We start from the raw sequence: 26929 nt of genomic DNA on the forward strand, positions 1-26929 counted from the left end.
GGAAGATATTGATCAGGAAAAGAACAGTTTATAACATGGCAAATTGGATTGGAAAGTATTATGGCATACTCCTTTAAAATCCAGGTTGGAATCTCATCAAGACAGGTGCTTTATGGGGTAGATTCCACTGGACAGATGAAACAGCCGCAATCGAGAAACAGTAGATCCAAACTTGATCAAAGAGAGAAGGAGGGTCAACACTTTGGTAAGTTTGCATCGGTTCAAGAAAGGCACAAGGTTTCGGTAATAATGATATGTTCCAGACTCACCATTTGAAAAGGCATGCTGACGAGTTTTGATTAGTTTTTTAAAATCAGAAGAAACCTATGGAGGATCGTTTACGTGAAGTTTTACTTGCTTTTAGAGCATAATTGTATCGGTGCCAATGGTTATTAACTCAAAGTGAAAATGGTGATTTTGCTTCACAGGTTTTCAGGCAGCCGTGTTTTCTACTTTGGCGAGTGTCCCGTTTTATTAGGACTTTCCTTCTGGAGTTGGCGTTAGTGGGTCGTACAATGGGCCAAAAAATGACAAAAAATAATGACCCGAAAGGCCAAAGGGGGGAGGGGGGGGGGTTCATGATGTAAACGGAGTTTTGATCATAGACTTGTTACATGTTGGTGATTATAAGGTCCAATATATTGTTACCTTTGGTTGGGATATGGACAAGCTGTTTCATTTTGAATTGGGCTGTTTAATTTTGAATTATTAATTACGACAATTTTACAAAAAAAGTCAGCTTTGTAGGGAAATCGCGTTAATAAGGTGGTGTTGATAAGGTGGCTGGAGTATGATTACGTTGGACAAGATTGAGAGCTGGGGCTGACATTTTACGATGCCTCTGGTCAGTTTGATTCCTCCAGTGCTATTTAAAGACCTGTGACATGTAGCTTTCCACCACAAACTGATATTACAAAATAATATTATGATAATAGGTTTTAACTCCTGGGGCTAGTTGTATAAAACTCTTTACGTTACATTTTCCATAGTTAAGTCCCAGTTAACTCAGAAATACACAACTCTGATTGACCAATTCCGTCCTTAACTACAATTAAAAGTTAATTATTCTTTAATACAACTGGCCCCGGCAAGAGAAGCAATAGTAGAGGTATTTTACCTGTACAATTCACTCCATCACCAGTGTAACCTTCGATACATTCACAGCTATATGATCCGTAAGAGTTGCTGCATGTAGCATTGGCATGGCATAAACTAACACCCGACTCACACTCGTTAATATCTTAATTGTAAAGAAAAAAATAAGGGAAAAATGGAAATAAATTTTAAATACAGCAAATTGATAAAGAAAATGCCATTTATATCGCGTACATAAGTGGGGTAGGTACAGTGACACATTAATTATTTATATCTCTGGGGATTTACTGCTAACATATCACGAAAACTGATTCAAAAAGTTAAGTATGGAAATGGTATGATTATCTAAGAAAATGGTAAAGAATAACTTTTTTCTAGTGAAACATCCTTGATGATTAACTAGAGTAATATAGCCTCACATGCAAAGCGGAACGTAGCGAAAATTACGCCAGAAATTTTCAGTTTCCAGGTTAATTACCTGTGCATACGCTGTTAAGTGGTTCTTCTTCAGTTCCTTCCATACAAGTGCAATTATAATATCCATCAGTGTTGGTGCAAGTTGCGTTGACACTGCAGTTGTTATCCATTTCACATTCGTCAATATCTAAATACATGAACAACAGCTTGATGTCCATATAGTTTTATGTCTAACAACCAAAATTCTGGGCTTTCACAACTTATTTGCATATGACCGTCTTCATAGGGGGATGGCAATGACAAAAAAAGAGAAACAAAGAACTTTTGAAAATAGTGCATAATAATTGTATTCTCTCAACACAAATTCTTCACTCTCTCATGGTTGTCATTTTGAAGGAGCCCCTGTCAAAATTGCAAACTTGTACACGTTATCGTTTGTTGATTACATTAGAGAGGTTCTAAGGTTGAGATACCCGGTTTCGGTATACGGGTACGGGTAGCCATATTTTGTTCATTGGAATTTCTTGTTGTTTGCATGTTTCATGATACAATTCATGCTCGCCTCAAGAGGCTAAAGCCTACTAGAAAAGAATTGTCGAGGTGATCTTCGAAAAAATTGAGAAACGATGATGGAAATTCAGTGACCAAAATAAGGCTACCCGTGCCCGTATATCGGAACCGGGGTATCTTAACCTCTCTATTATGCACTTACAGAAAACCGGGAAGTGGTTTATGGACAAATGTAAACAGATAGCATTTTTTTCGATCTCAATGGAAAATCTCGTGAACTCTGTCTTTTATGATCAACGTGTGGCTGTTATTGCGACGACAACAGATTAAACCATGAGTAAACTTTTCCTGCATGCATGTATGACTGTATTAAATCTGAATTTTTTGCTTATTGCACACATCAACAAAATGGCAAGTATCACGAGATCCTCCTGCATGTTTGGGGAAATTTTCATAAATGTACTCAAATGTCTTTATAAAGAACATAATATGTCGTGTTTTTGTTACTCACCATGACAATAACTGCCATTATGAAGATATCCTTTTTCGCACATGCATTCAAAACTACTTGGCTTGTTCGTACATATCGCGTTTTCCCTCGGGCAGAACGTTTCTGCACAACATTCGTCGTAGTCTAGAAAGTAGAGAAGTAGATAGTAAGAATAGTAGCTATAAAATTCACGTTAGTTAAGACGTCATTTTAAAAAGGACGAGGTTCTGCAAACACTCAGCAGGTATCGATCTTCGTTTAACTTAAACAGAATTATAAAGTCCAAAGATTTTTCATTTCGTCTGTCCTTTCAATAATAATACTTTTCCAATAATAATATACCTGCACACGTTGTTTTTACGAAGAATCACCGCCATTTTTACGTTTCACTGGGCATCAAATAAACTTTATTTCTGTGATAGTAATAGAGGATAGAGGATATACTTACCAAACGCTACAATCACTTTCTGTGGGCCATCATTAGTTTGAGTACTATTTAACTTCATCCACGTTCGTTTGTCGTACTTGTCGATAATTTTACCTTCTTTATACAACACGTAGAGGTACCTACAGTCTTGTGCTAATTCAATTTCTCCGTTATAGCTGATGTTAAGATTCTGTGTTTGCTCAGTGTAGAATGTTCTCGTCAGATTGTGCGTTTCTTTATCTTGATCAAAATTGTCCCAATACACAGCTTTGTTATCTTGATCAACGGACAACGCTTGGGCCGAACCATCGTAGTCTATTTCTTTTGTTGTTGATGATTGGGTATCAAAGAAAGCGATAGGAGGCTTCGATGATCTCGCAATTATCAGGTACCTAGAAAAATAGAAATATTCATTGACATAAACGTCTCAAAATGACTTGGAATGAAAATGAAAAAGAACCAGCCCCCAGGCCACCTTCTTCTCTCCTGAAAACCTTCGACGATTATTGTTTACATAATTTATTAAGACGAAGGAAGTGCACCCAATTGATTAGTAATACTCTTTTTCCATACGATGCGAAACCTAAAAGTTGCATACACACTTACCCATGTTTTATGTCCATTTCCATCTCCTTGACTCCAGTGAAGGAACTCAACTCTTGAACAGGCTTATTATCTCCGCTGCTGATATTAAGTGAGAAGATTAAAAAGATATTTGGATGGACGTAGTACAGAATACCGTTCACACCATCGTATGCATAGTTTAGAACGCGAACTTTATCAGTTAGAACTTTCGAGTCCGAGCAGCTCAGATCGGCACTGTATAAGATATTTCCAGAGTCAACATAATACAGTATTCTTCTGTTCTGTTTGTCATAACTTAATTTACTATCAGAGGCTGAGATGTTACAGGCTGGGTAATGTGAGATGATCTCTGAGCCCGTGGAATAGAATAGTATTTCATCTTCGCAGGTTTCTGAAAAAAAATTACGACAGCAATTTGAGAAAAAGGACAATAATTTGGAATAGCAATTGTCTGGCAACAAAGGCCATTTATCAGACAATGCGGCAAAGGTATTTATCAAAGAAAAAACAAGGGTTTACATCCGTGATCAAGTCAAGATTTATACATTACAAGACTTGCGCTGCTAATAATTTTAATCGATTAAACTCAAAGATTTTAACTTAAATCAGCCAAGTTGTTTTGTCATCTAAATTAAAAAATACCTGTGCAGTTCAACCCGTCTTCTTTGTATCCAGACCAACAACTACAGGTAAATGATCCCATATTGTTCACACACTCGGCATTCGGATGGCAGTAAGAACGATTACATTCGTTGATATCTGAATAAATAATTGGATATAAATGAAGCATTACTGATAAAAGTAAAATTATATTATAGGTGATAAAGGTGACTCTCTACAGTTTTTTTATATTATTGAATGCAAATGAATGTAGGTATCTAAATGATTGAGTTGAAGATTAGGGTTTTATATACCATATAAGAAACAAAGCAAGCTAGATTAAAAAGCTATACAGAACTTGTACCTAGTAACCGTTGCTGTAACAACTGTACGTTTCAAAAAGAGTGCCATATAAAGATCGCAATGGCCCACATGTTCAAGCAAGGGTATAACAAATCTTTTTAAAGGAAGCCAAAACTTGATTCGTGCCGTTATTAGATGAGAGTTACACGTTTGGCTTATGTTTTCTTCCGCACCGTGGTGAAAACAATAAGATAAGTGTGATTAGCGAGTAACAAGAAAGAGCTTAAATTTCTTTTACCTTCGATTTTGCATCTATTACCACGATATTCAGAAGGACATTCACATTCAAATGAGTCAACAACGTCTGTACAAATTCCTCCATTTAAGCATGGGTTACTTAAGCATGGGGTAGCTGTGGAGAAAAGAGAAAAAAAATATTTCACTAATAAAATAAGAAATATTTAGGTAAACCTACTGGCAAATAATGCTGAAAATAATCACAAAATTGATTTACGCTTCTCAGGTTTTCTGTACTTTACTTTCGCGTGAAAAACTTTTGTCAAAGTTTTCTACAAATTTACCATTTAATGAGAATAGGCTAACTACCTTCGCAATCACTGACATTTTTAACATATCCTTCACTGCAAACACAGTCAAAGTTCCCAAGAGTGTTAATGCAAGAAAATTTAGCGGGACAGGCAGCAGCTGCATCAAGGCAACACTCGTCTGAGTCTGTATTTAAAGAAGCAAAGGTAATAAAATCGTAAGTATGATTAATTTATCTGAAGGACTGTATGCCATACTTATATATAAACGCCGTTTGTAGGGAAACAAACAAGAAGTTGCAACGTCCGTGACGAGTTACTGAGCACAGATAACAAGAACGATTAAGTTTAAGTAATCAAAAAGTGAAACCTTGTTGTTGAAATAATTTGGGAAACGAATTACTGGATTTCGGGTACTCAGGGTTGATGATAACTAAAGATTTGTTTGAGAAATACTTTTATAGTCAACAAAAAAAAGCATGAAAAATCATATCTAAATATTCAAACACTAAAAAATAGGTCCTTGATGCAAACATTATGCCCACAGGTTTTTTCTAAAATTAGGCCGTTAATATTTCTCTTTGTTTTGGGTAGTAAAACAAAGCAAATTATTTTATGATAAATGAAACTGAAATTATTTTATGATAAACTTACCATATGCAACCACTAAATCATAAATTGTATATTCATAAGTCATATTTCCTTGCTTTTCAAGCGATGTTTTCAAATATTTGTCAATGCGCTTGTTGCTGGTGTCCAAGACATACAAATGAAGCATGTCCGAAGTCAAGTCAATAACGTCAGGATATGAAATATTCAAAGCAACCGTTTGCTTATTGAGCATAGTTTTCATAACATTGTGATTGATTCCATCATAGTTTGCCCAGTAAATGACGTTATTGTACTCATCCACAGAAATTGACTGGGCTGAGCCATCAAAATTGAACTCCAATATTGATTTATCTGCTCGATTAAAACGCACGATTGGAGGATCATTTGCTCTTGCAATGTAGAGGTAGCTGTGAAAAATTAAAATAAATTAGTCATCTAACCACATATTTTGCATATACTAGTAATTATACAAGCAAAAAGGAAAAGAAAAAATGAATGAAAAGAGTAAGGTGTATGAAAGGAATTAAGGTATTAGGCCTACTATATCAAAGGTATTCAGGTGAGATTATAGAAGACGTATAATAGAAATAGACTTAATATATTGCTGGGATTACATTCGTGAATATTAGACCTCTATATGCAAGAAATCATGTAACACAATAGAAAAAAAAGAACAATTTGAGAAGTAGCTGTATCTGTTGGTGATACATGATAAATTATTACCCATTAGTGGTGTCCATTTCAAGATCCTTGATGCTGGTCAAAGATGATAAAGCGTCATCAACGTCACCTTCTTCTCCAGTTGTCATGTTGATTGTTTTTATTTTCTTTGTAATTGTATAGTAGTAATATACCAAATTATTCCTGCCATCCACGGTGAAAACCTCCACACCCGTGACTAACGTTGTAGTAGAATTTGAACCATCCAAATAGAAACTTGTCAATCCCTCAGACTGAACATAGACGTACAACCGTTTGTTTATGGCGTCAACGCGTTTACTCTATCGTCGACGATGGTTGGGATACTTGAAGTGTTTTCTATATTATACATCCGTGTTCCAACTGATGTTGAGAAATATAGGTATGGTATTTGACAGCGATCTAGAAAATAATATACAAAGATAACAAAGGAGGATTGCAAATAAAATTAAACATATAATGATACTGAGACGGTTGTATACAATTATTCTATACAATAAAGTGTTATATTTACTGGCCGGGAGGTCTACAGTATAAATTAATATCGCTAAACAGAGCTTCTTTTTTTTCCGATTTGACCAATTTGGTGTCTATCAATTAACCGTTTAACCCCGGGGGGTTAAGTGTCCGATAACAGATAGTCTGCATTTCAATAAATTATTTAAGTAGTAGACCACTTTTTTGTAGATCGATAGAGGTTTAGTACATATTGTTCATCTTGCCGTAATACAAATAGGTATAATGCTGTAATATTGACAATTTATATTTTGAGAGCAAACTTTGTAGCAGGGGCGGATCTAGGGGTAGTCACACCAATCACGCGACTAATGTAAAAATTCCGCACTAATTTGATTCAATGAAAGTGAAATAATATTTATTTTTCCGAACGCAGTCCAGTTGTAAATTTGCAGCGGCATAATTAATTTTCTGGGCGAATGAATTAAATTAACACTGATCTCTCTTGATTTCCCCGCTCTGAATTCAAATTTCAAACTGCACAATCGTGATCGTTCTGGAGGTTGGTTAGGGGCGTTTCTGGTCAATCTGATTGGCCCATTCGGTGGTTTCGAAGGAGACAAAAATGGTGATCGTTTTGGAGGTTTGGTCTGATCGTTTTAGAGGTTGGTTATGGGCGTTTTTCATCAATCTGATTGGTCAGATCGATAGTTTCCATGGAGACACAAATTGTGATCGTTTTGGAGGTTGGTCTGATCTTCATTTCTTATTGGCTGTTTAATTCCTGACCGATCACGACCGATCAAACGATCAGAGTCAGACTAGCCTCCTCCGCAGGCATTTCTTATGTATTTATATTATGCATTTATATTTGACCGTGAGTAATATCACCGATCATGACCGATCAGAGCCCGTGTTTTGCATTCGAATGTATAGTTCTTTGTAGGGGAATTCAAAAGAAAAACCGGTATAGAGCAGTTTTAATGCGGGCGCTATATTCATGACACTATTAAATAACGTGTCGTCGAGAGATTGATGTTTTTGTATTAAATATACTCGCATGTGTTCGACGAATTGAGAAGTGTACTGTTATAAGGTAAATTATCCAATGTTGATGTTTATGTAAGCTATACTCCGATATAAGTTCATATAAACAATGGTCCGATGATTTAACTATGTTATTGTTAGCTTATATATTTTACTTAGGCTTTGAGGCTGCTGTTTTAGCATATATTTGCATTCGCCCGTCGCCCGTCAAATCGATTTAGAATTTCGAGCCTATTCATATTCTCATTTGTATTGATTATTCGCATTACCCAGTGTAAACTTCAATTTCTTTAAACGCGTCACAAACTTTATTCACATGAATATTCATGAGATTCGCTACAACAAATATGAACAATATTACAACATGCCGCAGTAACTAAATAAGGCACCTTATACGTGTTACTTACAAGTTATTGTGACTTTCTCCATATTTTACTTGTTACTATACAATAATACAGTCAAAAACAAAAAAAACGTTTCGTTGGCGCCAAATCGCCATCTTTTTGCGCCTGCGATCATAGCGCGCTACTTGATGTAATGTAATACAATGGTACATACTCCCCCCCGAAAGGCGACAAGGGAGTCTTTCTATAACAATAACTCAACGTCTTAAATATCGTAAATGTGTCCTAAGAAGTAAGACGGTTCTTCGGAGTTAAGGTTGTTTCGCCATCTCTTGTTCCAACAAGTTTCCTTCTAATAAACAAACCTTTCGCACGTCTCTTTGATACACTCCGTTTGCCGTTCTTACCGTTACTCTACGAACAACTCCTTGCTTGTCTGGATAAATCTCTTCTATAAGTCCCTTTGGCCATTGACCTCGTCGAACATCTTCGTCTACGATAAGCACTAAATCTCCGATACCAAAGTTGGGGAATTTCTTCAACCACTTTTGTGTTTCCTGCAAGGTTGGCAAATACTCCGTAATCCATCTTTCCCAGAATATGTTCGCTAGCAGCTGAACGTGTTTCCATCTAGCCTCGTACTTCTCCAACTTTGCGTATTCTCCCGTCGGTATAGATGGGTTTCTGCGCATCAGCAGTATATCATTCGGTGTGAGCGCTTCTAGGTCTTGAGGATCGCTCGAAACTGGGGTTATTGGTCGGTCGTTCATGATCTTTTCCACCTCTACGAGGAATGTTCTCAAACTTTCGTCATTCAACTCACGGTTCCCTACTAACGAACGTAGGATTCTCTTAGTCGATCGTATGAGGCGTTCCCAGACGCCGCCTTGATGGCTGGCAGCCGGAGGGTTAAATACCCATTCGATTCCTCTACGCGAGAGCGATCCTTGAATTTTCTCTCGATTCCACAGCTTCAAGGCTTCGACAACATCTGCTTCCGCTCCCTTGAAATTAGTACCGTTGTCGCTGTAAATCACTCGAGGTGGTCCTCTTCTACTGACAAAACGTAGAATTGCGTTTATAAAACTGTCTGTCGATAAGTCCTGCGCTACTTCGATATGTACCGCTCGGTATCTTAGACATGTAAAGAGACATCCGAAACGCTTTGCCAATGATGAATTCTTCGATCTTGTCTTTGGTCCCAACTTCACATACAATGGCCCAAAGTAGTCTACGCCAACGGCCGCGAATGGATATGCTACGCCATTCTCGTCGGACGACACTCTCACTTCCGGTAACGGTGCCATTATTTGTTCTCCTGGTCTCGCGTTCTCTCGCCTGCAGATTTGACACTTCTTAAGGACTCGCTTGACATAAGATACTCCATTCGTTATCCAAAATCGTTCTCTTGTCTTCGCTAACGTCTGGTGGCTTCCGGTGTGACCGTTAAGGCAGTGGTAGTGTAGTATGATCAATTCGGATATCACGTTATCTTTCGGCAGGATGAATGGATGTTTCGAATCATAATTCAGGCTTGACTGGCTTAATCTTCCTCCTAAGCGTAAAATCCCATCATCTCGGAAAGGTTTAAGTCGTGACAAACTGCCTTTCTTCGTTTCCTCGACATTTTCGGGAAATGACTCTTCCTGGACTCGTCTAATTATTTTCTTCTCAGCTTCATTTATTTCGGACACGGAAAGTGGCTGGATCTCTTTCGCGACGCCCTGCGAATCTTTCTTTGCATTTGGGGTCTTCTCTAATTTCCGTCTGCGAAGCACTCTGATCAACCATGCAACGACTCTTCGTAATCTTTCCCACGAGGAGAATCGTTGAAATAGCAAGCTCCAAAATCGTCTTTCACATTGGTTCCACCGACTACAATTTTTTCTTTCTTTACGCCTTCTTCATTCTCTTCCAGGCTTTCGGCTAGATCTGCTGGTTGGATAGGCCAATCCTCGGTCGGCTTCTAAAGAAATTCGGGTCCTCGCTTCTAACGTTCCAATTTCTCTGTCTCAAAGGCTTGGATTCCACGCGACGCGTAGTCTGCCGGGTTTAGTTCCGACCTAACGTGGCGCCACTGACTCGGGGTTGACTCTTGTCTGATTGCAGCAACGCGATTCGCCACAAATGTTACGAATATTCTTGTTTCGTTCGCGATGTACTTTAAGACAATCATAGAATCTGTCCAATACATGGTTCTGTCTATTTCGAGTCTTCCTCGCAGTTCTTTCGCGATGGTCTTATTTACGCGCGTAGCCAACGTCGCTGCTGTCAATTCCAGCTTGGGGACAATAACCGCTTTGTTGAGGGGCTTTATCCGGGATTTCCCCATCACGAAACTCACGTGGAATTCTCCATTGTCGCTCACGAAGCGTAAATACGACACGGTACCGTAGCCGTGCTCTTGTGACGCATCTGCGAAGTGATGCAGTTCTACCTCCTTGATCTGGCTAAATGACTTTGGTTTGAGGCATCTCGGTATTTCATAACGGCGTAGGTTGGCTAAATCGCTTTTCCATTTTTCCCATCGATTTGACAATTCAGTAGGCAGCTCGCTGCTCCAATCTAACTTTAATCTACACAGCTCTTGATTGATCTTTCGAGCCGGTAATATAAGTGGGCCAGCGAATCCAATTGGGTCGTAGACCGTCGCTATCGACGACAACACGCCTTTACGAGTTTTCTGCTCTTTCTTGTCTTCTACTATCAATACAATCGTATCTCTTTCGACATCCCAACGGACGCCCAGGGCACGATCCATAGGCAATTCTTCTGCTTGCAAGTCTAAATCCTTCACATTTGGTGCTCTGCCTTCCACTGGAAACTGTTCTAGGACTTCGCGCGAATTCGAACACCATTTCGTAAGTTGAAATCCTCCTTTCGCTAGGACATCCTGCAGTTCCTTGCTCACTCGTTTCGCTGCTGCTGAATCAGGAAATCACTTTAGGAGATCGTCTACATAAAAATCTCGACAAACTGCGTCCAAGATGTCTTCTGAATGGTCTTGGCTGTGGTCTTCGGCGGTCTTTCGCAACGCATATCCAGCGACACTTGGAGAAAATTTCGCGCCGAATATGTGGACAAGCATCTGGTAGGTTTTTGCCGCTTTCTTCACGTCGCCATCCGGCCACCAGAGGTAGCACAGTGCGCTTCTATGCTCAGCTATTACGTATACTTGATGAAACATTCTCTTCACGTCAGCAGTGACCGCAACACTGTCCACTCGAAATCTCAAAATCACGCCCAATAGTGTGCTGGTGTTTTCTGGACCCTGTATCTCATCTCATCATTCAATGAAACTCCCTCAGTTTTAGAGGCACAATCGAAGACAACTCTCGGCTCTTCGGGCTTTCTCGGGTGCCATACAGCGTGGTGAGGTAGGTACCACAGTGGCTTAAGCTTTGCAAGGTCATCGTCGGGTACTTCTCGAGCTGCTCCTTCCTCTTCATATTTTTTCATCACCTTGCTGTACTTCTCGTGGAACACGGGATTTCTTTCCATCCTCGATTTTAGATATTCTAATCTTTTTCTCGCTGTGGGCAGGCTGTCTGGGAGGTGTGGTGGGTTGTGTTTGAATGGTAGTCCAATCTGGTAATGGCCATCTTTCAACGTTGTCGTTTCGATCATCATCTGCTTCGCCACTCGATCCTCAACAGACATGCTTTCTTCCAAATCTTCATTAATGTCGTCAAACTCCGCGTTAAACATACGTTCTAGTTTATGATCCAATGTATCATATTCTGAGCGAGTGAGACTGACCGAGACGCTTTCATCCTCGGCATTTCCCATCGGGCCATATACTGTCCATCCCAAAGGCGTTTTGACCGCACATGGTTCTCCTTTCTCACCATCCCGTCTATCAAGGCAGCTATCAATGATATCTGGCCGGTCGCTACCAATTAATATTGTGATGTGCTTATCGTCGGTTTCTGGCAAAACCAAGTCTCGTAAATGTCGCCACTCCTTGAGTTCATCATTATCAGCTACGTGCTTTGGGGTCACTGGCAAACTATCGGTAGTCAATACATTCTCTAACTCGAACTTCTCACCGCCCGATAGTGATTCTATGTTCAATCGTACTTCATAACCGATCCGTTCTTGCTCGCAATTCACCGTAGTCATCGTATACCTTACTGGCTTAGCGTTCTCTACTGAAAGTTCTCGAACAAGGCTCTCTAAGCAAAGTGTCGCATCCGAACCGCTGTCTAAAAACGCATGTGTGACAAACTCTTTCTCACTGGTGGGAACACTCACTCTGACTGGGACGACCTTAAAGCAAACACGCGGCTTGTTAGCCTTGACGGCATTAACGTTGATTGGATCATCTAGAGGGCTTTCGGGCAAGGATGCTGACAAATGCGCGTTTGTTAGCTTCTGTTTCTCTTCAGTAGTGTTTCGTTGTGCGACTTCGTTCTCTTTTCTCGGGGTTTGTTCTCTAGACTTGTCAGCGTTATCCTTGTTTGTTTGATCGTCCTTCTTTCTTTGATCATCCTTCTTTGTGTTTTGTTCTCTGTGAATGAGGTAATGGTGACTCATCCCACAGCCACCTACACGACAGGTGAACCCGCTCCTGCAAGACTTCGCAAAATGACCTTCGTCCAAGCATATATTACAGAGCCTGTGCTGTTTTACTGTTTTCAAACGATCTTCCAGTCCGGCTGATTTAAACACTTGGCATCTCCAGACGCCATGTGGGGCAGAACACTGTGGACATTTTCGGAACTTCTGCGTTTTCTGATCATCGTCAAATCTATTCTGCGTGGCACTTGTATGGATTCCTCTTGGTTGATCATATCTGAGCCTAGTCGTCGGCAGCCTCTTGGCCTCGTTCGTTAGTTTGAGCTCTCTTCCATATATATTGTTGATGCGTCCAGCAATATGCTTCAGGAAACTCACAAAATCATTGAATGTTACTAGTCCCTTGCTTTTAATGATGTCTCCAGCTTTGTCTGCCCACTTTCTTTTCAGACTATCCTCGGGGAGCTTCTTCATTAGCATTACTATTACGTCTTCATTATCGAGTCTACTCGAGTAACCATTTCCCATTCTTCTAAGAGCTCTTTCTGAATCTTCTAGATAACGCACAAACTCCATCAATGCAACTGCATCGGATCTTTTGATCTGTAGCTCTTTCAGCCTTTTCATGTGGGCTTCAACAATCATATGTGGTTGACCAAAGTTTTCAAGAAGCACGCTCATCGCTTCTTTGTACCTTTGATCAGCATCTAGGTTAACACAGCTCCTAATTGCATCTCTTGCTTTCCCAGTACACTGCGCTAATAGCCGGGTGAATCTTTGTGACTCATCTCTTACTTGCGACTCTATGTTGTCCTTAAAGTTTGTCAGGAACTCAACATACTCTAGGGGATCTCCACAAAACTTCATCAATTCTACTTTCGGTAAGGAAGGTCCTTCCTTAATTATCTGTGCTATAGAGCTCCATGCATCCATTTGAGCATAGGTTTCTTGCTCTGTCGCGGTCTGAACATTGTTACTGGGAATATATTCTGGAGATGTGGCATTCAGTCTAATATTCTTTCTTTGTTCCGTTCTACTAAGGTGAGGTGTGTCCGTCACAGATCTTTCTACCGGTGCACTGTGCTGCAGGTCTGAACTATGAGGGTTGTGTGAGCTTGGTGTCACATGTTGTGATAACATGGTCCTTTGTCTTGGGTCAGGGAAAGTTGTGGAAATAGAATAAGTTGGTTCTAGGTTAGGGTGATCTTGCTCGACAGGTGGGTCAGGGGTTAGGTTATGTTGCTCGACAGGTGGGTCAGGGATTAGGTTATCTTGCTCGATATCTATCCGAAACTCATCTAAGAGTTCCCTTCCATCATCATCTCTATTATCAGGGGCCTGTTCCATCACTAGATCAATTTTCGCTTGTTTAAGCTCAGATTCTGCACTTAACAGTTCAATCTTGCGGTTGAGTTCTGTCTTCTTTTGCTGTACTAAATCTAACTGGCGTTCTAATTCTTGCTTCTCCTTCAGTGTTTGCATTTTCAACTTTGTTTCTTCTAGCGCTCTTCGCCTCTCAATTATGCTGCTTCTACTGGACACTCTGCTACTTCGGCTCTTACGGGATGTGATACTAAAACCAGATTCTGATGGTGGGTTCTGGAATCTTTCCTTATTACTTTTCCACACATCAATCATGCAATCTAGCTGCAGTTTCATATCTCTTTGACTATTGTAATTATCAGTCATCAATTCTCTTTTCTCTTCATCTCTCTCATACTTCATGTAATTTTCATGACTGTTCACGAACTTATGGAATGTACTCTCATACCTGTCCATTCTGGCCTTTACTTCTTCCGGTTTCGTTTCAAAATCTTTTATCGACTGCTGTACTCTACTTTGTTCATCCTTAAGCTCTCCCAAGCATCGTGATCTCTCGCACTTTGCAGTAGAGGCTTCTTCATTACTAACTATTGTCTCTTTATCGCTTTCGTTACTTCGAACTGACATTTTACTCGGTTAAATAACTTCGAATGATGTAAACTTCAATTTCTTTAAACGCGTCACAAACTTTATTCACATGAATATTCATGAGATTCGCTACAACAAATATGAACAATATTACAACATGCCGCAGTAACTAAATAAGGCACCTTATACGTGTTACTTACAAGTTATTGTGACTTTCTCCATATTTTACTTGTTACTATACAATAATACAGTCAAAAACAAAAAAAACGTTTCGTTGGCGCCAAATCGCCATCTTTTTGCGCCTGCGATCATAGCGCGCTACTTGATGTAATGTAATACAATGGTACACCCAGATTCTTCTTGCTGGCATTGTATACATTGTGAGCTAGTGTAATAATCTGTAATTTGCAGTTTGAAAGATTTAGAAAGCTATGGATATTCGCGAAATCATTATAATATATAAATATAAAGCAATTTCGCTTTGACCAAATTCAATGAAAACGTAATAAACCTGTGTTCTTACATTTCACTAGACAATAACATTTTGAGCTGAAAATTTCTTGAGAGGTCTGTTCGAAGGGGTAAATTTCTACCATTATTGAGATTTGACTATTGCTATAAAAACATGCATTTTATACCCACAAAACGTCTACACAATGTTTTGTGCGGCATTCAATAGCTGTGCCCTAGGAATTTAGCAGACTATAACCTGGCATTAAGCTTGGAAAGCCTCACAAATTTCATAAATCTGGCGGGGGGAGGACGATTGGTGACGAAAATTGGCCTACGAAAATTTTGACTAATGTAAAAAAAATCCTAGATCCGCCCCTGCTTTGTAGTTTTATTGAATTTTTTTTGTATTATACAGCGGATAGTTTAATGCAAGCAATAAAAGATTTTAAACTGCATGTTAGGAAAAATTTCATTTGAAACACTTTGTTTCAAAATCAATAACTAGATATCCATAAAAATTGTGTAGAAATGTAAAAGTTTTCCTTATAAGAAATGTGTAATACAGAGGAAATTCTTCACACAATTACTTATACGCGCAGGAATTTAAAAATTAATTTGAATACATAAAATTATGGGTTAGATTATCCAAGCATGAAAAATTGAGTAATTAATTAAGTAATTAATTAAGTAAATACTTGGAAAAAATAGAATTTCGCATATACAAGAAAATCTATAAATTGGCCGAATTTTGCTATAAAAACCCGTCATTTCAAACGAAGAAGGTGAATTTATCACATTTATCACAGTTATCACACATATCCCATTGCATGGAATCGCAGTTTCCACTGACAGTGATACAAAACTGCTCGAAAATACGAATGACTTTTTGTCGTTTCGTTCTTTCACGATTAAGCACACCTAGAGCTACATGCAACAGAAAATATAGCTAAGAGGCAAGGGGTTTTTCACTCCAGTACTCTTCTACCTGTGTTGTTAGATTTTATTCTTCTAGTATAAAATTTTGTTTGTAGGTGGAATCATCCATTGGCTAGTTGCGCAGGTTGGCATAATTTTAATATACACTGGCGGTCAAAAAGAACTGCTCAAAACAAGTTAAAATGCTCTCAAATGAACGTAACTGTCCCACTAACAATATATACGAGTAAATATAGACTAGATTACATGCTAAGCTATAAGAAATATTTTAAATATTTTGTTGACCCTCCTTTGGCCTTATAATTGATGATGGCCTTACACCGGCGTGGCATACTTTCTGTTAAGGTGGTAATCTTCAAGGTCAAAAGAAATTCATCCTATGGACAGTCTTTACAGCAACCCAAAAAATCATGGACGCTTTATGAATGAAATCCTTTCTTGTACTATCACCTTGACATTGTCCCACAGATTTTCAATAGGGTTAAGGTTTTTGACTGTGCAGGCCAATCCATTTCTGTCACTCCCTCTTCCTGAAACCATTGCTTGACTATATCTTGGAAGTGTGGCAGGTTGCTTTACATTATTGAAATATTGTTTGGAATAAGAGAATTATCCAAAATGCCTATGAAGCTCTCTCTTATATTCGCTTTTTTTTAATGAAATTGTATCTAAACAGTTCTTTTTGACCGCTAGTGTACAATAAAAGATACATTGTCACGATTCCTGTTACATACGATAATAGCAACATTTGAGCAGTTCTTTTTGACCGCCATCAGTGTACATGCAAAGTTACCTTCACAATAAGCAGGGCATTTTTTAAGTGTATAACTACTGGGGCATTTACCCCAGTAGGCCCTGTGCCTGCCCCAGTAGTGAACCTTGATTTCCTGATAGAATGGGCCCTTTTTTCACTGTAAAGGGTTGGTAAATTATCAGTTTTAACATATGGGCCTTGAAATTTGTTCGAAGAAATAAATACGTATGTAATTACGGCATTTACGTGAGACGTCTGTCAGGGGCGGAGGAACAGGGGGGCTAGGGGGGAGCTTTAGCCCCCTCAAAAATTTCATGAAGAATGCCAGAATGGGAGATTAAATATACATACATATTACGTTACCACGAAATCGTCAAATTAATGCTCGCCGGCGTATCAAATGCTAATAAGATATCCTATATTGTGATACGGATCAAGTGAATGTAAATTGACTTTCTTTGATCTTTCATAGTTGTCTTTAACAGCAGATTATTCGTGGTTGTACAATTATTGTTATTATTTTCGGACCGCCATTTTGTTTGGAAATTATTTTGAGAATTTGAGAGATGATTTTTCAAATGCAGAAAATATCACAACACGCGCTGTGCCGTTTCAGTTTGCGGTGTTTGCCAAAAACTACGATGAAAGCAGCAAGTAAGACTCTGAAATGGCCATTTCCGAAGACCTAGAGCATTGAAATTCCAAAAAAAATTCGCGAATTCCTCGTGAAATTAGCCCCCCAAAATATATTATGTTCCGCCGCCCTGACATCTGTATGTAATAGACGATTCCCTTTATTGAGATTTAGTAGCGCTTTGCATCATGGTTATAGTGGTATCTTTGATTGTCAAGCCACATGTAAATTTTTGTCTTCACCTGTGCAAGAGCGTTTGGGAAAGTTAGGGCAGGTGTATAAGGAATGACCAACAGCAAAATCGTGAGGAAAACATTCAATATTTTCATTCAAACTGTCTTGAATGTCAGTGATAACACCATAACCATAATGCAAAGCGCTACTAATTCTTAGTAAGGGGAATCGTCTATTACATATTTGTCTTGCGCATGGGCCCTAATACACACTTTACCCCACTAGTCAAAATTCCTTAAAAAATGCCCTGACAATAAGTGCCATTTCCAGCAAATCCCTCATTGCAGGAGCAGTTGAAACTTCCCAGAGAATTTGCACAGGAAGAGTTCACGTGACAGAAGGTTCCAGCACAACATTCATCATGGTCTGTAAATGAATGGAATGTTTATAAGTTCTTTCTGTGTGCCTGCTGATAAAAATCAAAACCAACATTCAATAACAACACATGTTCTGTTATACTCTATTGTGTGTGGTAGCACTGAAACACACTTAGGCAGAGCAGAACAGAAATATGAATTTTTAAATTATGTTTACAACGACAGGAAATAGAGTAACCAAGTCAGTAAAAATAATGTAATGTCAGTAATTTTATGTCTTATGTTTCATGTAAGTTGAAGTAAGAAAAAGAGCAAACTCACCATATGCAATTATCAAGTCATTTATCGTAACATGATAGGTAAAATGTCCTTGTTTTTCGGACGATGTCTTCAAGTACTTATCAATACGGTTGTTGCTGGTGTCCAAGACATACAAATTTAGAACATCAGACGTCAATTCAACCGATCCAGGATAACTAATGTTTAAACCAATTGTTTGCTTATTGAGCATAGTTTTCATAACATTGTGATTGATTCCATCATAGTTTGCCCAGTAAATGACGTTATTGTACACATCCACAGAAATTGACTGCGCTGAACCATCAAAATTGAACTCCATTATTCTGCTATCTGCTGGGTTATAACGTACGATTGGAGGATCACCTGCTCTTGCTATGTAGAGGTAACTGTGAAGGATATTAAAGTAACTCAATTCCAACTTACACTGACATAACTAATAATTAAACAAGCCTGGAGCAATTTCATAAAGTCTTACGTGCAATAACAACAAAGTACAATTTGAAAGAAAGTTGAGAGTTGCTGTCATCAAATATATTCATTTTATACACGTTTTGTTTGAGGAATATATTCCTTGTAAAATTAATATAAAAACCTAAACATTTTTGAAAAAAATCGTAAGAAAACAAGCCTTGCTCGCCTTACCCATTTGTTGTGTCCATTTCCAGATCTTTTACACTAGATATATCTTTGAGAGCATCAACTTCAGTCGCTGGCAATTGATCACCAGTAATATTATACACATATATTCTACTATGCAGTTCATGGTAGTAATACATCAAATTGTTTCTTCCATTGACAGTGAATAACTTCACATTTCCGATGTTTGTTGTCATCTCATCAGAACCATCTAAATAATAACTTGTGATTCCTTCACCATTAACATAGAGATAAAACCGTCTGTTGATAGCTTCATATGACAATAAGGCGCCAACTCTATCGTCAACCTTCATTGGGATACTTGTGGAGTTTTCTGTATTATAAGACACCGTTCCCGATGATGTTGAGAAGAATAAATATGGTATTTGGCAAAGATCTATAAACAGAGTTTTTTTTATTAGTGAATTAGAATATGAGCATATCTCTAGTATTTTACAGAGTTGCTTAATTCATTGTTCATTTTTAATGTACGAAATATTATCACCCATTTCGAATAATTAAACAAGCTAAAAGATTATATTGTGTAATTATAAGATTCACTTTTGCCGCCTAATCATGATGAAAAATATTTTCTTATACATACTATAAAGCTTGTGCCAGGAGCATGCACGTGAAAGGGCAAGAACACTTTTACTTTAGATTTTTAAATAAAAAATATATATTATATAATTTAATCTTGATCGATGCAGGAATTTAGATGAAAGAAAAACACTGAGCCAATTTTCAGAGAATGTCGGAAATGTGCATCACAATACTTTAAAAAGAAAAAGGTATATTTGAAAATGACAGTTCAACAATCACGAGTAATAGATCTCGTCAAACATGTAAAAGATCCCGGATTATTTCATCCGTGCGCGTGCCCGGTGCCCGGCCATTTTATTGGTATAGCCATGGCGCTATAATGAAATTGGGTACGGGTGCAGCAAGATCCAGCAAGATAATTCCTACATTCTGCTTTCGGATCACAAGGAGATGGACTTTCATTACATTCGTCAAGGTCTATTCACAAAATAAATTTGAGGAAAATAAAGGTAAACTATGGAACGATTAATCACCACAGCATTTGAATACAACTTACTGAGAGATATCCTAGTCAAGACATAGAATTCTTATAGTATGGTGAATACATCACGTTATGCAAAAAAAGTTTTCTCTAGCTAATATATGTACAATACTCATTTATATACAAAGTAAGAAATAATCAGCTTCTGGAGAGCGGATCAAAGATTTTGAACGTTTGTGGAAATACCACCGTCACCACGTCAATTTAGGTTTCGAGAGCTTTCAGTCCGTTATCCCTGATCATCATCAAATAATGATAGTCCCGGCTTACTGACCAAAAGCTCTGCAAAACTAAATTCACATGGTATTTGCAAAGACAAACGTACACAAACATTACTATTATCGTAATGCAAACTTTCAGAGAACGTATGTAACATACATGTTTGGTATTTTTTTTATAGAATTGACAAAATTAATACAATTTAGGGCACTTCCCAAACCAAGAACTAATTTTATGAAAAAAAAGTTACTCAGCCGCAAAAATTTCAAACTGTCTTTAAAAAAAGTTTCGGTTAGTTAAGTAATTTTTTCGAGCTGACTAAAATAACGATCAGGTATAATTGTATCACATGCGAGAATAGGTCAGTCGAAGAAGCTGCTCAGCCCCTTTTTAAAGGTAGCAATTGCTCTTGCATGTTATTTTCAACAAATCCGCACACCATTAGTCCCAATAATATCTGCAGCTCCACTGTACACTGTGATGTTTTGAACAACGGTATCAGTGGCTTTATCTTATTTACAAATGATAGACTGAGGTGAATCAAGAACGTAGTAATAATTCCCAATCTGGGTAATCACTGGTTTTCCAGATCTTCCAAGCGAACCGGTTATAACTGTAGTATTACGACTGTAAAAAGTTTTTCTTAAGATAAAACTTTAACCATCAGCGTTATAGCTTATCCAGTAAATGATCTCATTCAATCTATCGACTGCTAGCCTAATTGATGAACTGTTTGCGTTGTACAGTGTATATATATATATATATATATATTAATATATATATTATATTATATACATATATATATATATATATATATTATATATTATATATATATATATTAATATATATATATAGCCTTGCAAAATTTACAAATTTGTATACTTTTTTACTTCAAAAGGAAATTGTTACCACATTTAGCCCAAAAATGGTAATAATTTTCGTTTTTAATGAAAAAGTATAAATATTTGCAAACTATGCAAGGCTATATTTTCCACATTCTACAACATTTCGCAGCCAAACTTGGCAGTACTACTAATCTTAGTACGCTTTCTTCAGCTAGGGCGCATGATTTGATTGCATTTCCTTTCATAGATCAAAAATTGTCTATAATTCAAAAGATCAATTGAGTTTTGTATTGCCCTTCTAGGCCACCATACTTACTGTCAGGATGAAATTCCTTACCTATATATGAACCGTATTTCTATATAAAATTATAATTATTAAATAATTTAAAAGTTTTATTACAATAGAAACGATGCAAAATTAGCTGAGATATCGAGATAGCATTCTTCATGAGTTCTGTATTTAAAAGGCTTTATCGCCCCCATTCAAATTTAGGGTGTAGAGGATTATAACTATATATTTCTCTTTTTATCTATAATGAAATGGCTAATAGTTCTGTGTAAATGACATTTAACAACTATCACTTCTTACCTGCTCTACTCCGAATCTCGTGGACAGCCAACAACAGGGTTGCAAAAATTGACATCTAAAATAAGTAACATATCACTTTATAACAACATCAATAAGTCACCTATTATAAATAAATCTATATAGATATGTATATGGAATCTTAAAATAAATCCCGAGCCGGCGAGCAATGCAGGCGAGGGTACTAATACCACTAGGAGATTAGCAATTATCTAAGAGAAACGATAAAAGAGGAACGATATATAATATATATAGGTGCTTATTTTAATTATTCCGTATTAATAGACCCTTTCGATAATTACGTCCCAACATTAGCGTTTTAAATAGAACAGGATATAACGATTTCAAGTTTTACAACAAGCCACGTGTAAAGCCAGGTCCAAAACATCCTTATTCAACGCATGAATGAAAAAGCTTTTTTAAATTTGACATAATAAGTGTGGAAACAAGCTGTAACACTAAAACGAGGCTACCGAAAGCTTCGTTCTCGAGTTATGGCTTATTTCCGCATTTATTATGTCAAAAGGAAACATTGTTTGATACGCGAGAAAAGGTTCCATGGGGCAGAAAACTCACAAAAATCTATCCGCACACGGTGAGCTGTCGCCTGAGCTAACAGGCACGAGTAACCCCTAGCTCAGCTGATAGCTCTCGTGTGCGCAGGCATTACGAGAAAGATAGTCTACTGTCTTTGAAGAGATCTGTTTTAAACTTTTTAAAATCTTCGTCTTAGTTATTGTATATTGGACGAACGTTTATAGGATTCTATGTATCTCACTGTAACATATATAGTATTAAACTATTGTTTTAGTTATATATTTTTATATCTTGATACTAAGTTTGTAATTGTAGTTTTTAACTTGAATTTGCAAAAGAAATTATTTGATTTAATGTCAGGGCCTCAAGGGAGAACAGTTTTTACTGATTGGGTAATCCTGGGTGAATAAAGCTTATCAAATAATCAACCAAACGCCTTTAATGCTATAACAACGGTTGCCAAAGGCGAAAGTTCCAAATAGATTTCGACTCTACATATTATACATGCTCCCTAAAAGTCATAGAAAAGTTTAGTCATCTAGACAACGCTTAATATCCCTGTTCAAGACGTGTATTTGACAATTTCATTAAACTGTAGGGAGCCATCTTGAATTCAATAACATACATGCAGGGTGAGTAAAAATTCCAATTAGCCGCGAACTTATGGCTGGAATTTGACAATTCCATTGTTTACCATCAACAAGACGTGGTTAACTAATGCGAAAGTGTTTAAACCAATTGAACTAATTCCACGTTCTTTTTTATTACAGAGCTTAGAATGCATTTTAACTCCCAGAGGGAACAAACTTTATGTTCAAGGTTAATTAATGGGTTCACTTATTTGATATGCTTTGTATACCCATAAGATATTTTAGGCAACTTCTGTCTCGTTACAGCCGATTACAGACACATTGCAGCTAATTTGAATTTCAAAGGTATCAGATTTTGTTGACTCACCCTGTATACCAATTAATGGTCAGACATGATATATATCAGAACTAAAGCCAGGCGCACACGACGCGATTTTTGTCCTACGATTTTAGTTAGCCGATTTTAATCGGCAAATTCAAATTGTTTTGACATACTCCGATTGCAGTAGACCGACTAAAATCGCTTGACAATGACATCGGCAAAGCAAGGATTTTGTAGATCGAATAAAATAATAGAACAAAAATCGGGTTGCGTGGCTTTACCTACCTTCAGGGATAACATATTTTCCTACTTGCCGTCGTGAAGAACTTCACCAATCACCACCACAATATATTGCCTACCATTACACCGATTGCGGTTATATTAATATGTCTCCAAGCAAAGTCTCAAGGAATTGTATAAAGAATATATGCAAAATAATGAAGAAATGCCTTTCAAACAATTGTAGTAAATCATTAACTCAGCGAGGGGTAAAGTGACAATACTGTGGCAACAGATCATTGATCTCAGCATTTTGCGAAGAGGCTTAGAAGATCGACTCAGCCTTTTTGAGTCTAACGCCTGTATTCAAAAAGCTCACTCACACTCATACTCATCGAGTGTGACATATAAATTTCGTTAATGCTGATCAATGAGAAAGTTTTTTTCTGAATAGATGGAAAGATATAAGGTAAATCACTGAAAATCAAGCCCCTGTTCGGCTGGAAATACCGCCATTGAAACGTTATGAGAAGATTAAGATCTCCCACTCAATGAGTTTGAGTGTGAGTGAGCTTTTAGAATACAGTCGTAAGTGTTTAATCATTGAGTCGCTAATGAGAATCGTGTTCACACATTTGCTCTCTTCGTCGAATGGACTGGTCGTTCGTTCTGTCTTTGTTCGCTGTTGTTATCAACCTCTTTATTTGATTTTTTTATGTCTCTTTGCTCTGTTATTGTTGATGACGTTGCTGACTTTACGTTTTCTATGAGGTCATCATCTGTATGTAGTACTTTCGGAATCACTTAAGACGGTACAACTATTATGAGACTGATTCCGCATCACCTCATTATTCTTCGTCAGTTTATCTGTAGAATGTTTGCTTTGGTATTTAAGTTTCCTTTTATCTCCCTTATTTTTATTAACATAGTTCCACTGTTCTTCCTCTTGCAAGGTTTTAATTACTATTGTCAAGCTTTTTTTCTCATTTTCCAATTCTTTTATTTGACGGTTACATTTGCTAATTTTATCTTTATACTGATTATTCTCTGCTATTATAATTAAACTTCCGTTTTCTTTCTCGGATTTATTAATTTGATTGAGTTCCTTGTGCATTATCTGAAGGGCGGTTAATAAGCTTGCTTTTTCATTTTCAAGATTCTTGTTTGTTGAACTTAAATGAGCTATATATAGTGTATTTCATGATTAAGTTTTCCTTCCGTACCTCGTCATTAGGGAGGTTAAGATTTACTTCCACTACCAGTACCGATACGAAAATACATGACGTATTACAGTTTGGCAGCGCGGAAATTTTAAAGCGTTAAGATTGTGACTTCCGTAAGAAGTAAATAAACATGGCGGAGTATAGCGGCTGTATTCACATCAAAAACTCTAATCAAAATCCTTAAGTCTCACCAAACAAAGCAGAAACATTATACAACTAAAACCTAAATAATATTATTAGAAAACTACTGCAGAAAATGACAATAATACAGTAAATATAATTCGGTACTTCGCCTATACCTATCCACTTCCATTTTCAGCCCCAAAACGGTACTCGCGACTTCTAGTGTTGTCACATTTTGGACTATTGTTACATCTGCGCATGCGCGTGACTGATTATTGGTATCGGTACTCGTAACGGAAGCCGATCTTAACCTCCCTATTGGCTCTACTCAACTCCAACTTCTCTCTCTTTAGTTCATCAGGTCTACTTTCTAGGATTACAATCGAGTACGGTTTGTTTTCTTTAATATCGCTTATTTCAGTTGCAAGGTCATCCAATTTACTCGATACTTGCTCAGCGAAGCTCTCGAGTTTAGATTTCAGGGCTCCAATTTTGAACTCAGAATTGTAACTCGTCGGACAAATGACAACCACACGGGATAAAAGACTGTGACGCTGTATGCAAATTTATTTCTTTAATATGCAAATCTCAGCTTGTTGACAAGTTTGTGCTCGTTTCGTCTCTTGGACTTTGAACTTCAAGATTTAAAACTTTATTTTGGACGCCCTCCTTAGTTTGTACTCCTCGGCCTTTTCCCTTTAGTCTGCATGTCATAACCCTCACACTCTACAGCATCAGATGATATATCTTTACTATTTATCTCTCTGTCTCTGTAGAAGTTTGGCTGAACATAGCTAGATCAGTCTCTATAGAATTGCTACTTCATTGCCGTACGGTCATTCTCAGCAAGCTTTTGATTTGTATAAGAGTATATTCTTTGGATGAGTTCGTCTCCATTCTCACCTTTGAAATGTTTATTTAATAAACATTTTGGCTTTTGCTATGCCATGTAACTGACAACATCTCGCAACTGCCAAGTTCCCACACTCGGTGAATGCCAAGATGTCCTTTCTTCGCTCATTTCGGTTAGCACCATTGATTTATGGTCTTCCAATGATCCTGACCACTTCAATTTACCTTTTTAAGTTAAACGTAGGTGTATATAATGTATTGAAGGCTATAGAACACATATTTCAACGCGATATTTGTATCGATTTTTTGGGGTTAAAATGCGGACACGGATGCGGAACGGATCGACGGAACAGGACGTATAGGGTCAAAATGCGGAACGGATAATAGGTTAAAATGCGGAACGGATATGGGGTTCGTTCTGGTTACGCCCCTGTGCATGTAAAATCAATCAATCCAGTGAGCAATTATCCATTAAAGAAAAAAAAAATGGATTGATTGATCATTATTAAAGCTACAAGTTTGTAATGAGCAATGCTATCACATATCCGAGTACTGCATGTATGTGAAGTTAATTCGAGAGCCCTAAACAAAAACAAAAACAAAAACACTACACCTAGGCAAACAGAAAGAGCTTTTTGGATAGTATTTCATATACTTTATTTGGATTGAATACTGTATTTGGATAGGGAACAAAGGAGCTGCTGCACGCATGTATTCCTTGTTTAATTTGTCAGACTATTATATACGCTTTGTTTGAAAATTAAGGAAAGTATAGTAACCATGACGTATTTTTCTTACCCAATTAGTATAAAACTTTGGATAGAATTCATAATAATGCCGTTTAGGGCCACCGGTTCTCAGAAAAGTGGAATAGTTTGTTTGATACGACAGAGCGAAGGTACAAGAATGAAATACACATATCAAATAAATGTATTATAGAATATCGACATAAATACTTGGAGAACATAACCAATAACATTCTTTCATAACATGTTTTCGTTTAGAACAGTTGATACTGACATCAGCTATTTTGCAAGTCAAGTGATCAAGTTCATAATGTTTGCGAAACAAAGTTATGTTTTATTGCAGTGCAAACTTTAACTATTTGCTTACACAGGCATATAAGTTTAAGTATCCTACCACCTGCTAGTCAACAAACATGGAACATGCTCTATAGTATATACAGGAATGTACAAAATCGTGCGCGTAAATATATGTATCCTTATTTACAACCGATCAGGTGATGAATTAAAAGTGATAAAAGAAAATCTTTGTACGCATTATGTCTCTATATAGAACTGTTGCGAAAAAATTGAAGTTTAAAAATTGTGCAGTTTTCATGTGTTTCGACTTGTCGCATGCATGATTTTGGTGTTTAATTTGAATGCCTTAAATGTTTGCAACTAAGAATTCTGTGCGCTTTAACAATAACATTAAGATATTATATTTTCCTAATTTAGTATAATATACTCGTGCCAAATCCAAAAATTCAGAAAATGTACAGGA

At 37.4% G+C, this 26929-nt stretch overlaps 2 protein-coding genes across 2 annotated transcripts; both read right to left on the reverse strand.

Moving 5' to 3' along the window:
* Positions 1 to 989: 989 nt before the first annotated feature.
* On the reverse strand, positions 990 to 5051 carry LOC114536806 (fibrillin-1-like). Its single transcript, XM_028558148.1, has 10 exons — positions 5009 to 5051; positions 4903 to 4914; positions 4726 to 4839; positions 4167 to 4283; positions 3546 to 3915; positions 2961 to 3331; positions 2534 to 2656; positions 1574 to 1699; positions 1118 to 1240; positions 990 to 1045 (listed from the first exon to the last, which is right to left on the reverse strand). The coding sequence occupies exons 1-10, from the start codon at positions 5049 to 5051 to the stop codon at positions 990 to 992; spliced, it is 1455 nt and encodes a 484-aa protein (XP_028413949.1).
* A 6316-nt stretch (positions 5052 to 11367) lies between these two features.
* LOC114536807 lies at positions 11368 to 14427 on the reverse strand. The gene has a single exon (XM_028558150.1). It carries the CDS (start codon positions 14425 to 14427, stop codon positions 11368 to 11370), a length of 3060 nt encoding a protein of 1019 aa, XP_028413951.1.
* Between the last annotated feature and the right edge of the window lie 12502 nt (positions 14428 to 26929).

The sequence above is a fragment of the Dendronephthya gigantea genome, unplaced genomic scaffold (genome assembly GCF_004324835.1).
Source record: "Dendronephthya gigantea isolate DGI-Jeju-01 unplaced genomic scaffold, DenGig_1.0 000147F, whole genome shotgun sequence".
Taxonomy (NCBI): Eukaryota; Metazoa; Cnidaria; class Anthozoa; order Malacalcyonacea; family Nephtheidae; genus Dendronephthya; species Dendronephthya gigantea.